This window comes from Euphorbia lathyris, chromosome 6, assembly GCF_963576675.1.
Source record: "Euphorbia lathyris chromosome 6, ddEupLath1.1, whole genome shotgun sequence".
In the NCBI taxonomy this organism is placed as follows: domain Eukaryota; kingdom Viridiplantae; phylum Streptophyta; class Magnoliopsida; order Malpighiales; family Euphorbiaceae; genus Euphorbia; species Euphorbia lathyris.
In genome coordinates this window covers 75,850,139-75,864,398 of record NC_088915.1, presented here as the reverse complement: position 1 = coordinate 75,864,398, position 14,260 = coordinate 75,850,139, and the positions used below count along the sequence as shown (strand labels likewise).

Here is a 14,260-nt window from a genome sequence, read left to right as displayed (position 1 = left end):
CGAAACTAAAGAATTTCAACAGCAACACAAAACCGTACCACTTTTATACGACTTAAAATTATCCAAAGAGAATTTCTATAACAGCTTAATAAAGAGCAAGTTAATGAACAACACACAGCATGACTCATGAACTTGATTTTATTTTGTAAATATGAGCATAACAGCAGCTGAAAAAAGCCGTAAACTATCCCGAAAACAACACGATTAGTCTCGTAATCAACTAAAACATTCATTGTATCAAGGAATAAGAAGGATCTTGCCGATATGTTGGCTGCTTTCCAAGAGCCGGTGAGCCTCTGCTGCCTCAGATAATGGAAGATGTTTGTAAACCACAGGCTTCACCTTTCCGGCAACAATTGCAGGCCAAACATTCTTCTCAACCTCATTTACAATCTCTGTTTTGTTCTCTGTGCTTCTGCCTCTCAGACCAGCCGCTGCATATATAATATTCAATGACAAAGTTGCCATTTTAATGCTTTATGTAACTCTACACACAGTCAGCTATATAAAAATTTCATATTTAGTCATTTTTTTAGGATGAATACATCAAGGCACCCTGAACTTGACTCGATAAACCGATTGGCCCTCCAAACTCTAAGGATGTATCTTTAACCCCCTAAACTTGCTTAATTTGACATGATAAACCCCCCTCTTTCTATTATTTTAACCAAGTTTAGGGGTCAAAACTGTTGTTAGAATCTTACGATTCACGATTCAATTCAGCTCTATTTCAAGCCAAATCTATAGGGCGAATCTAAATTGTAACAGAATCTTACGATTCACGATTCGAATCATACGATTCGATTCAGCTCTATTTCAAGTAGGACCTTCATCACTATTCATCAAAAACTTCAACAACACTAGCTACTAAATCCATTATCCTCTAGTCCGATTGTTATTTTTCAAGTTATCAACTCAAATTGGTTTCATTCCATCATTATCAAGTTGACAACAAGACAAAAAAAAAAGTCAGAAGCTCAACCTCTCCATCTCTACTAAGTTATTAAATAGAATCCGATTTGTGAATTGGAGTTTTGTTAGGATTGCATTTGCATTAGATTTGAATTGTAAAATACTTAGATTGATAATATCTCTTTTTTGAAAAATTGCATTTCTAGACTAATATTTGATAATATTTTGAGTTCAACATGGTTAATATTTTTTTTTTATAATATTATGAATTTGAACTGAATCTTACGATTCCATTCGATTCATGAGTCACAATTCTCAAAATGTGGATTTCGATTCACGAGTCGGATCTCGATTTGACAACTATGGTCAATTCGTCACTTTAAGCAAGTTTAGAGGGTGTCATTTTAAGTAAGTCCAAGGGGTCAACACAACACTTTAAGTTCAGTGTTCTAATGAGACATCTCCAAAATTCAGGAGACAAATTGATCTCGAAGATGTCTTTCCATTTTTTTAGGTCGTGTACTATCTTCCACAAAGGATAATGGCAAATCATAAGAGCCTTCAATAATTTTAATTTAGCAACAAAAATTAATTCAAATTTCCATATTAAACCTTCAGATAATTCATTGGCTTGGCATATCAGGAGCTCCTTGAACTTGGTCTAAATAACCGATTGGCCCCCTGAACTTATAAAATGTCTCGTTAGCCACCTGAATTTGTCCCCTAGCGTAATAATCTTGTATTCGCCACTGATAAGGGGCGTCATGTATGATAAAGCGCACCTATTGATTGGATAAAATATATCCATAGCCAATAAAAATATATAAGAAATTTGATAATACCTTGAACTGTGAGGCGTTTTGCCAATAAAGTAGTCAGGTTTATCTCAGTAACAGCTCCACCCATGAAGCCAATGATAAAAAGCCTCCCACCAACACTTAAACTGTCCAAATTTTTCTGAAAATAGGAAGCTCCCATACAATCCAAAATAACATCAACACCTGCCATTGAAATTGAAACTAATTCATTTGACTTTGAGAAAAGAATAAAAAAGACCTAATACATAAATAGTCCCTTCAAGTCCGCCTAGTAATGCATCCAGGATTCACTCATAGGGGTGCTCCAATGCTTACGGGTGCTTAATTGGTATTTTTTGAGTGCCTTACTAAAGCTCCATACACAAGTCCCTCCTTCACGCATTAAGGACCTGGCAATTTCCGTGTTCGTGTCGTGTCAGGTTTCGGGTTCGTGTCAAAACCTGTAACACGAACACGACACGAAAACTTTTCGTGTAACACGACCTGCTCTTGACACGGTAAACACGACACGACACGAACTTTTTACACAACAAATTAAATTGACACGACTTGATCTGCTAACACGACCTAACATGCTAACACGACACGACCTGCTTTCTTTTATACTCTTTATATTTATACTCTAATAAAAAAAAAGGGCGGCCCGGTCGCATTACGCGTCCCGTGACCTCTGGTCACACGACAACAACGTTTTACCGTTGCGCCAAGGCTCGCCCTCAATATTTATACTCTAATAAATAAGAAAAATCATGTCTATTTTTAACCTAGTTCATTATATTTTTTAATATTTTAATTTCTTTAATTAAATTTCGGGTCAGTTTCGTGTTTTCGGGTTGACACGAAAATGACACGAAAATTAACGTGTCATTTCGTGTCGTGTCATAAAACCCTAAACACTAACACTAAAAAAGCATGTCGTGTTCGTGTTGTGTCATCGGGTCGTGTGTCGCTTTGCCAGGTCATTGTCTTGCTCTAGCTAATACTTGATGAAGCAAATTATCAAATCTGTAATTCAGAAGAAGACTATACCTTTCCCACCAGTTTCTTCTTTCACTCGTGCAACAAAGTCCTCTGTTTTGTAGTTGATGCACACATCAGCTCCAAGTTCCTTACAAGCAGCTAACTTTTCCTGGCTCCCTGGTAAGCATAACAAAATTATATGGACATTTTACTATGTTTTCGCATCGAATCAATGGACCCATTGAAAGTGCAACACAACCTGCTGTGACAAAAACTCTAACTCCTTGTTGTTTAGCTATCTGAATTGCAAATGTACCGATCCCACTTGAACCCCCATGAACCTGGAATTTCAAATCGGTGTTAGTTGAAACAATTCACCACCAAATGAAGACTCGATGTGGAAACATATAAACCTATCGTTTTTCACCTTCTAAGAAAGTCATACAAGAACCTATAGATTGGAATAAGCCAGGCACAAGCTTTGGATATAGATAGATGCATAAGATTGATAAACATATTATACAATGCCAGTAGCACACATCAAAAGGTAGATTTAGCCTAGGAGTTACCAGAAATGTTTCCCCTGAGGACAACTGACTCATCATAAAAACAGTGGACCAAACAGTACATGCCACTTCAGGGAAAGCGGCAGCATCCTTGAGGGAAATCCCAGGCGGGACAGGAAGAACTTGTCCTGCTGGAACAGCCACTTTCTCTGCATAACCTCCTCCACTGAGCAGAGCACACACCTGCACACCACAAGCACTTATATTTGATGAGTTTATAATAAGAGTATGTTAAGGTAGTTATAGAATCCTATTTAATCTACTTTTCCTAATTAGAATAAGAATTGAAAACTTCTTCTTAAGTGAATCATGCTAGGAAAATGATCATAATTTTTAGATCTATACAAGCAATAGTTGTTTATTTATTTATTAGACATGAGCATTTTGGAGCTTGTGCTCTTAGTATATCCATATGTGCGTTTTTTGGTATAATCGGGTCACATGAGATTTGAGAGTTAGGAACTTGGCTAATCGATGAGATTTTCTTACTGCTGTACCAACTTGGCCATTACTAATGAATTATGTGTTCCTCCTCGCTCATGAATGTAAGCAAAAATAGTTGAATCACATGAATATACATTGTTCTTGTGATTGCATATCTAATTACTTGTTCAGCATATCAATCAAGCTCATTATAATCAACAACCAACCCAATTCCTAATAAGTGATATCAGAGCCTCAGATAGGTACTATAAAGTGGTATCAGAATCAAGATTGATTATGTTGGTAGACCAAAGGTTTTGTTGACAGATATGATGGTTTCGTTTATGAGGTTTGATATTGATAAATATATGTTGTTCTTGTGATTTTTTAATTGTTTGTTCAGCATATCAAGCTTATTATAATCAACAACATATCGAATTCCTACAAAGTAGTATAAAGCCTTAGTTAGGTCCTAACATAGTATTATCTATAAAGCCTTAGTTAGGTCCTAACATAGCTCAAGAATTGGGGCTTATTGGGAAAAGTTGGAATTACCTGATCGCCCACTTTCCAGCGGGAAACGAGTTTTCCTACGGCTTCGATGGTGCCGGAACATTCAAGACCCGGGTAAGGACTAGCGCCCTTAGGAGGTGGATGCTTGCCTATCCGTTGAAGGGTATCGGCGCGGTTGATTGCGGTGGCTTCGACTTTGATCAAAACCTCATCGTCTTTGATTTGTGGATCTTCTACTTCTTGTAATTGCAGCACCTCTGGCCCGCCTGGTTCAGTGATCACTACTGCTTTCATTCTCTTTCTTCTACAGATAGGAAATGGAGAACAAGAGTCATCGTAAGCTTAAGCTTAAGCTGGAGCGATTAGACAGTCAACTCAAGTAACGGACGGATATGAGAACGACATGTCGTTTATGTGGACTATTCATTTTGCACTGTTTTTTTTTTTCGTAGAGAAAAATGTTCCTAATTTCGTTAGATGAAAAAAAAAAAATATATATATATATATATAAGTAAAATATAAGGAATAAAAACCTCTAATGATTATAGACTAAAGTAAATATAACATTCATAAAGAGATGAAAATGACTACAAAGAACATACAAAACTCAAATCTGTAGAAAGACATCTGCAATCCAAACTTCATGCTTTAAATCATTCCCAACATTCGGATGTGAGTCTTTTTTTATTGCAACTATGCAGATTTATTGATGTGCATCATTTCTGCTTTTGCTAAATCCGAAAAAAAAACATAAATGAAAAAATAATAAAAAGCAGATACAATCAAGTGGATAAAGAGTTCCGATGAAATATATGAAACATATCGTTTATCTATATGGAAATTATAATTTATTTATGTGACACATGTCATTTTCGTATCGGTGAATGCTGCCACGTCTGATAACAATCCAAATTATTCTTGAATAAGGAATAAGGGAAAATAAATAGAAATAATGGCAAACCATTATTCTTTCTAAAAGAGATATTTATGCATGATCAAAGAATACGAAAAGGCGCCTTTATTACCATCCATGAATGAGAATAAATACAATTAAATGGCAATTAATAGCCATTAAAGGGGAATAAAGACTTGACTATTCGAATACCTCAACTTTGAGGGTTTCAATGCTAAATGCTGGGATTAATGGAGAATTGATAGCAATTAAAGATAAGTAATGACCTGACTCTTCACCTGCTTCCCCATTAATGTTGAAGGTTACAAAAACCTATATAAATACCCCAGCTTCCTAGGATCAAAGGTACACTTACTGATTCTCTACTTTTATGCTTACAGTTTATTCTCAGAAATATTACTGACTTTGGCATCGGAGTGTCCCCGGCCGATCCCAACGGCGCCTCACAGGGAAGTGCTCCGATCAAGGATTTTTCCACAAGTTATCAACGTCATTAACAGATTCTAACACCGTTAACTTTTTATCCAATATGGATTAGATTTTATCTATTTGGATAGGTTATGGACCAAATGTGGCCAAATAATAAATCAGGGGTTAAATGCATAAATTTTAGATAAGTTAGAAACCAAAAAATGTTTTAAGCCTTAATTTTATTTATGCTATTATAATTAAATAGCATAGATTATATTTGTATTTGAATCCATTCACTCCATCATAATTATCATCCTAATAATTGTAAATCTTTCTTCACAATTATTGTAAATCTTTTTTCACAATAATTAGACTGGAAAATTTATTTGTGAAAATCTTTATTTATGCTATTATAATTAAATAGCATAGATTATATTTATATTAAATAATTAAAGTTCAAATAATGTGGAAAAGTTACTTATTAAACATTTTAATTGCAATTGGTTTGGCTGATATGGCAGCTAGCTTTGTTTTTGTTTTTCATCTTTTTGTATGCATAAATACATTGTAAGATTTTTAGTTTGTTAACAAAAAAATAATTGCTTTTGTTACTAAAATAGAAGTTAAATTATTAAAAAAAAAAATTAGAACTGCAATTCTAACCGAATAATACATAAATGATTTTGGCTACTATTAGCGATATTTTAGAAATATACTAATTTTCAACCTTGAACACGTGTGGATTTAGTGTGCGAACGTGCCAGGGAAGTTAAATCTCAAATAATAATTAATGTTTGTGGAGAAGTAGATGAATTAATGCGTCTAAACTTGAATTCTAGAAATAAAACGAGTGTTGAAGGTTTTAAGGATTGAAAAAATCCTTTTGGGGTCTTAATGATTGATTTTTTACAATATTATTTTATTACAAATGTAGGAAGGAAAGCACGAAATTACACGATAATAACATTAATTCCGTATAAAATTGAGTGTATTAAACGTAAATTGCAAAAATTGGAATTAAATAAAATAACAAACTTGTCGTTGAGGCACCAATCCAAGATGTCGAATGTCGTCGATTGACTACTCAAACGAACTAGTAGAATGTTAATTTTGATGAATATGAGGAGGTGTAAATTAATGTTGAATGAGAAGCGCAAATGAATTAATTAAATTACTGATAACTTTCAGCGAAGCAGTTACTGAAAAACTGTGGTTTGGGGGTTAGAAACGAATGAAAACAAGAGCTATTGAACAATGTTTTTAACGAAACTAAGGATTGAACTTGAAGAATGTATGATAAGGATGACAATGAAAAAATATTTGCTCAAAAAAATAGACTAGGGGTGGTCATAATTTTTTTTAAAGTAGCCCAACGATGGAGTTTTTGATAAAAACTAATTTCATATAAAACTTCGAATTAATCAATCTTAATGTTGAATCAATTTGTTAAATTGAGATGATTAATAAATTGAAAATGATGTATGAAAATAGTATGGGAATCGAAAATGGCCAAAGATGAAGGTTTGGGGTGTTTTGGTTTGAAGCTCAAAAGCTTTAAGGTAACGAAGAAGACGATTGTTGGGCTTGGCCCATTTATAATTTATGAAATTGGCCCATGCATATGTCTTTAAGTTTTTTAAGTGAAAAACATCTCACATTGCTTTCAAAGCACTTGGTGGAGATGTTTATAAGGAAGGTCCTCACATGTTTGGGGTGTGCCCCAAGGGGTACCCACTTTTGTGAAAGGGTGAGGACCTATCTCTTTGGTTGACCACCACACGCGCGCGCGCCGTCCGACCGAACCGGGTTGGGTTGGGTTGGAATGATTAATTTTTTATTAAAAAAAAATTATTATTTATTATTATTTTTAATTTCGGAAATAATTTTTTATTTAATTATTTACAACGTCTACTTTGCTCTGAACTAGTCTTCGTCAACCCAGTCTTCCTGATTTTCCTCCTTCACCTTCTCCATGAAATCAGAGCTCTCAACAGCTCTTTTTTCTTGTATAAATAGGTGATGAGAGACTGCCTTCAAACACAATTTACTTTCATTCATTCTTTATTTTTTCGAAAACTGAGCAAGTTAAACAGAGAGTGTATACAGAACGATTTTCGTACGGTGCAATATGAAAATCGTATTTAAGAGGGTTGTTTTATCCTGGAGGCGACCGGAGTTCATACTGTTTGCTAAATTCCGGCAGTTCCACGAACGTCTTAAAGTAAGCGACATTGTCCGTGACTCTGCCCATTTAATTTTGTTCGGTCTGTTCCTATTTTCTGAGTTCGAGCATCAACAATTTTAAGACGTTTCAATTACTGTTGATGGCTACCGAACAATCAAATGGGATTGCTGAGATTAACAAACCATTCCGGTTTGAAGGAGCTCATTTCCGAAGATGGAGACAGAAGATGATGTTCTACCTCACAACAAAGAAGGTAGCTTCTGTTCTGACTTCGGAAAAATCAATTGTTCCTGAAGATGGTGACGAGGCAGATATTCGTGCTGCTGTTCGTGCTGCTGAGAAATGGACAGAAAATGATTTTCTGTGCAAAAATTATATACTCAATGGACTGACTGACGATCTGTATGATTACTACACTGCTGAAGAAAAAACAGCAAAAGAAATTTGGGAAGCTCTGCAGAGGAAGTATGACACTGAGGAGGCCGGATCGAAAAAATACGCTGTAAGTCGCTACCTCAAATTCCAGATGACTGATGACAAGTCAGTGGAAATTCAATCTCATGAATTACAGAAGATAGCACATGAAATTATTTCAGAAGGTATGCCTTTAAACGATCAATTTCAAGTTGCTGTCATTATTGACAAATTGCCTCCTTCGTGGAAAGATTTTAAAAATATTTTGAGGCACAAAACAAAAGAATTTTTGATGGAAAGTTTGATTACTCGCCTCCGAATTGAGGAGGAAGCTCAAAAACAAGATTTAAAAGAGGAAGTGCTTATTGTTTCTAATAGCACTAAAAGGTCCACTGCGGTTCTGAAATCCACTCAAAAGAATTTTAAGAATCAGAACCGCAAACCAATCCAAAACCGCAACACCCGAGTTAATTTGAATTGGAACCTTCAAAGGAACCAAAATAGGCCACAGCAACAACCACCTAGAAATGATGCTGCTTTCCTATGCTTTAATTGTGGGAAACCAGGTCATATGGAACGTAAGTGCATGAACAGGCCAAACACTACTCCTAGTGTTAACCTGACTGAAGAGCAACATAACTTTGTTGCTATGATTTCTGAGATCAACCTCATAGGTGGATCAGATGGGTGGTGGGTATACACTGGTGCTTCTCGCCATGTTTGCTATGATAGAAGTATGTTCAAAACATACAGTGCTGTGACCGAAGATAAGAAAGTGTTATTGGGTGATTCCCATACCACTATTGTTGCTGGAATTGGTAGTGTGGAATTGAACTTCACATCTGGAAAAACCTTAAATTTGAAGGATGTGATGCATACTCCAGAAATGAGAAAAAATTTGGTTTCGGGCTATCTTCTCAACAAGGCTGGTTTTACTCAGACTATAGGAGCAGATTATTTACTTTGACTAAGTACAATGTATTTGTAGGAAAATGTTATGCTACTGAAGGCATGTTTAAGTTGAATGTTGAGATTAATAAAGTGAATGCTTCTGTTTACTCCTTGTGTATTTTTAATGTTTGGCATGCTCGTTTTTGTCATGTTAATAAGCGAATCATTAAAAATATGAGCAACTTAGGGTTAATTCCAAAATTGAATTTGAATGAATTTCTTAAATGTGATTATTGTAGTCAGGCAAAAATCACAAAAACACCTCATAAATCTGTTGTTAGGGATTCTGAACCTCTAGATTTAATTCATTCAGATATATGTGAATTAGATGGAAAGTTGACTAGAAATGACAAACAGTACTTTATAACCTTTATTGATGATTGTTCTGACTTTACTTGTGTTTATCTTATGAAAAATAAAAGTGAAGCGATTGACATGTTTAAGATGTTCATATTTGAAATAGAAAATCAATACAATAAGAAAGTCAAGAGACTTCGTAGCGATAGAGGCACGGAATATGGTTCTAGCCTGTTTATTGATTTTTATAAAACACATGGTATTATACATGAAACCACAGCACCTTATTCACCAGAAATGAACGGAAAGGCTGAAAGGAAAAATAGGACACTTACCGAATCTGTAGTAGCTATTATGCTTAGTTCAGGTGCCGCCTCACATTGGTGGGGAGAAATCCTTTTGACTGTTTGCTATGTGCTAAATAGGGTCCCTAAATCAAAGAGTAAAATCTCCCCTTATGAGATCTTGAAAAATAAAACACCTAGTCTATCATATTTTAGAACTTGGGGTTGTTTGGCTTATGTTAGGATTCCTGACCCTAAGAGTCAAACTTGCTAATATGGCTTATGAATGTGTGTTTATTGGATATGCTGTGAATAGTAAAGCATATAGGTTTTATGATTTGAATGCGAAAGTCATATTGGAGTCGAACGATGCTGACTTTTATGAAGATAGATTTCCTTTTAAATTGAGAAATATTGGGGGTGCATCATCTAATAGCATACATGCTACTAGACCTATAGTGCAAAAAGAGATTGAGGAATATGAACCTAGGAGAAGTAAGAGATCTAGAGTATCTAAAGACTTTGGTTCTGACTTTTATGCTTTCACAGTAGAAGAGGATCCACTTACCATACAAGAAGCCTTAACATCATTAGATGCTGACTTATGGCAAGAAGCCATTAATGATGAAATGGACTCACTTGAGTCAAACCAAACTTGGCACTTAGTAGACTTACCACCAGGTTGTAAACCAATAGGTTGCAAATGGATCCTTAAGAAGAAACTGAAACCTGATGGTTCAGTAGATAAGTTTAAGGCTCGCCTTGTAGCTAAAGGCTTTAGACAAAGAGAAAATGTTGATTTCTTTGATACTTATTCACCTGTCACTAGGATTACGTCTATACGTGTTTTGATTGCTATTGCTTCTGTGCACAATCTAGTGGTGCACCAAATGGATGTTAAAACTGCATTTTTGAATGGTGAACTAGAAGAAAAGGTTTATATGGATCAACCTGAGGGCTTTGTAGTCTTTGGTCAAGCCCATAAGGTATGTAAGTTAGATAAGTCTTTATATGGGCTAAAACAAGCACCTAAGCAATGGCATGCGAAATTTGACAACTTGATTATTTCAAATGGCTATAAGGTGAATGAAAGTGATAAGTGTATCTACTATAAATATGAAAATGGTATTTGCACCATTATATGTCTATATGTTGATGACTTGCTTATTTTTGGATCTAATATTCATGTTGTAAATGTTGTTAAGTCAATGTTGTGTGAAAACCTTGACATGAAAGATCTAGGAGAAGCGAACGTCATTCTTGGCATAAAGATAACTAGGTCTGAAACTGGAATTTCTCTAGATCAATCTCACTATGTTGAGAAGATTCTAAAGAAATACAACTACTTTGATTGTAAACCTGCATGTACACCTTATGACCCTAGTATAAAACTTTTTAAGAACACTGGAGACAGTGTAAGACAATTAGAGTATGCTAGTATAATTGGCAGTCATCGTTACGCCACTGATTGTACTAGACCCGACATCGCGTATGTCGTAGGACTGCTATGCAGATTTACTAGTAGACCTAGTGTGGAGCATTGGAATGATATAGAAATGGTCATGAGATACCTTAAAAGAACCATGAAACTTGGATTACATTATCAAAGGTTTCCAGCAGTCCTTGAAGGATATAGTGATGCTGACTGGAATACCTTATCAGATGATTCCAAGGCTACTAGTGGCTATATTTTCAATATAGCTGGTGGTGCTGTTTCATGGAAGTCTAAGAAACAGACTATTCTAGCTCAATCAACCATGGAATCAGAGCTGATTGCACTAGCTGTGGCTAGTGAAGAAGCAGGTTGGTTGAGAAGTCTGTTAGCTGAGATTCCCCTATGGGAAAAACCGATTCCAGCTGTATTGATCCACTGCGATAGTACCGCGGCTATTGCTAAGATTCAGAATCGTTACTACAACGATAAGAAACGACAGATACGTCGTAAGCACAGCACTGTGATAGAGCTACTCACTAAAGGAGCTGTTAGAGTGGATCACATACGCTCAGAAGAGAATTTAGCCGATCCTTTGACGAAAGGATTAGCTAGAGAGAAAGTCCATAATACGGCAAAGAGTATGGGACTTATGCCCCTACAGTGATGAGTTACACACAATGGTAACCCAACCTATAGACTGGAGATCCCAAGAACTAGATTCAAAGGGTAATAACAAGTTGTGTTGTAATATGAGTCAGATCATGCAATTAGAAGCATGAATATCCTAAAGCAATTTGAGGTTGAGATAATAGAAACTCTTAATGAAGTCTATACTCCATTTGGAGTGAAGTACATAGCTACAGGAGTACTTTTGATAGACTCACCTATATGAATGTGGAAGTGAGGCCACTTCCTATGAGTTTAGGGCAAAACTCTAGAGCATTCATTAAACCGGGATAGACGTGCAAGGCCATAAAGGCACGGGCTACTAGAACTACACTCTGAAAAGGTTATGGCGTGATATACGTCAGAGATAGAGTTCAAGACTACGAGTCACTCTAGTAAAATCTGAACTATACTCACTACGCAAAGGTTCAAATCGAAAGATACCTCTGCTTATGTCTGACCTTATGTAATTGCTCAGTAAAACGATTTCAAAAATTCTAGTGGGGGATTGTTGGGCTTGACCCATTTATAATTTATGAAATTGGCCCATGCATATGTCTTTAAGTTTTTTAAGTGAAAAACATCCCACATTGCTTTCAAAGCACTTGGTGGAGATGTTTATAAGGAAGGTCCTCACATGCTTGGGGTGTGCCCCAAGGGGTACCCACTTTTGTGAAAGGGTGAGGACCTATCTCTTTGGTTGACCACCACAAGCGCGCGCCGTCCGTCCAACCGAATCGAACCGAACCGGGTTGGGTTGGGTTGGGTTGGTGTAAAATGATTAATTTTTAATTTCGGAAATAATTTTTTATTTAATTATTTACATTTTGATGCAGTCTTTGTGAACGTTATTCACAACGTCTACTTTGCTCTGAACGTGTCTTCACCAATCCAGTCTTCCTGATTTTCCTCTTTCATCTTCTCCATGAAATCAGAGCTCTCAACAGCTCTTTTTTCTTGTATAAATAGGTGATGAGAGACTGCCTTCAAACACAATTTACTTTCATTCATTCTTTATTTTTTCGAAAACTGAGCAAGTTAAACAGAGAGTGTATACAGAACAATTTTCATACGGTGCAATACGAAAATCGTATTTAAGAGGGTTGTTTTATCCTGGAGGCGACCGGAGTTCATACTGTTTGCTAAATTCCGGCAGTTCCGCGAACGTCTTAAAGTAAGCGACATTGTTCGCGACTCTGCCCATTTAATTTTGTTCGGTCTGTTCCTATTTTCTGAGTTCGAGCATCAACAACGACAATGACATACTGAAAAATGCTCGGTTTTAAGCAAATTCAGAGCTTGGGTACTACAATTAAGAGCTTGGAGATGAAGATTGAATGTTCAAAACGAAAATTAATGGCTTGTATGGAGGAATTCGAAAATCAATTTTAGAATTTGAATTTTGATAGGAACCGAGAATCAGAGCTTGGATGTTCAAATTTGGAAATTGGAAATTATAGCTGAATGAGAATTGAAATCTGAACAAACGAAACTAAAAACTGGAAAGAGAGTTTTTTGAGATTGATTTATTGCGCTTGTTTGTTGATTTTTTTGGTTCTGTTGATTGTCTTTAAACTGAAGAAAACAACTCATGGTTATATATTTTTTGAGCATCTACTACCCAATTAGCTCTTAAATTTACTCAATCCCGCTCTTGCCACTTCAATTGGCAGATTGAAAGTATGTAAATCTGTCTAGAAAATAGAAACCACGTTCCTCTTTTTTACATTTGTGCTTCTGCAACAAAATTCAAAAATTCATATCACTCTTGTTATAAATTCGTTTGATGTCCATGAATAGTGCATCGATCCCTTGCATGATCTAGTTTCAGAATTCCTTACTCCGTTTCAAACTTCTATTATTTGTAATCTCATAAAATTCATTAAAAATTTGACATTTCTTTAAAAATAACAATTCTTTTTCCCTCTTTACATTTTCTTTTCCCTTTTATTTCTTTTTCTATTTTAATATTTTTATTTTATCAACTATGTAATATAATTATAACCTATTTTATTCAATTACATATAAAAAGGAAACTAAAAATTAGCCCTAACTTTTATGCTAGCAATGAGCAAAATTCACAACTTTTCTTTCACATTTTGAAGTTGAAGAGCTATAAGAGAAAAACTATCATTTTTGTAGAGAGAGAGAGGCTTCTCCATCTCTCTACACTTTCTTCTTCTCCACCTTTCCACCACCGTCACCGTCTCGCTTCCTTCTTTTTGTTCAGGTTCCCTTAGAGGAGGAAGAAGGAAGCTTGTCTTCCTTCTTCCTCCTCCGATTTATGTTTTAGTCTTTGTTTTTTTAGCTTTAGTTTTATCTTTTCTTCTTAGTTTGAAGTCTATATACTTTCTCGAATCTCTTTTCCATCAAATCTACACATGTTAGCTATACTTTTATCGTATATTCTTTTTTCGGTCTTAGAAAGAGCGGAAAAGTTACATCTTGTCCGCAGATCTATAGATCTGCGTGGTTGCAAAAAAAGAAAGGACTCAGATCCGAATACCCGGAA

At 35.6% G+C, this 14,260-nt stretch overlaps 1 protein-coding gene across 1 annotated transcript; it reads right to left on the bottom strand.

Annotated features, from left to right (window-relative positions):
- Positions 1-21: 21 nt before the first annotated feature.
- On the bottom strand, positions 22-4,542 carry LOC136232324 (uncharacterized). Its single transcript, XM_066021399.1, has 6 exons — positions 4,235-4,542; positions 3,260-3,439; positions 2,950-3,031; positions 2,760-2,867; positions 1,755-1,913; positions 22-434 (listed from the first exon to the last, which is right to left on the bottom strand). The coding sequence occupies exons 1-6, from the start codon at positions 4,484-4,486 to the stop codon at positions 238-240; spliced, it is 978 nt and encodes a 325-aa protein (XP_065877471.1). The 5' UTR covers positions 4,487-4,542; the 3' UTR covers positions 22-237.
- Between the last annotated feature and the right edge of the window lie 9,718 nt (positions 4,543-14,260).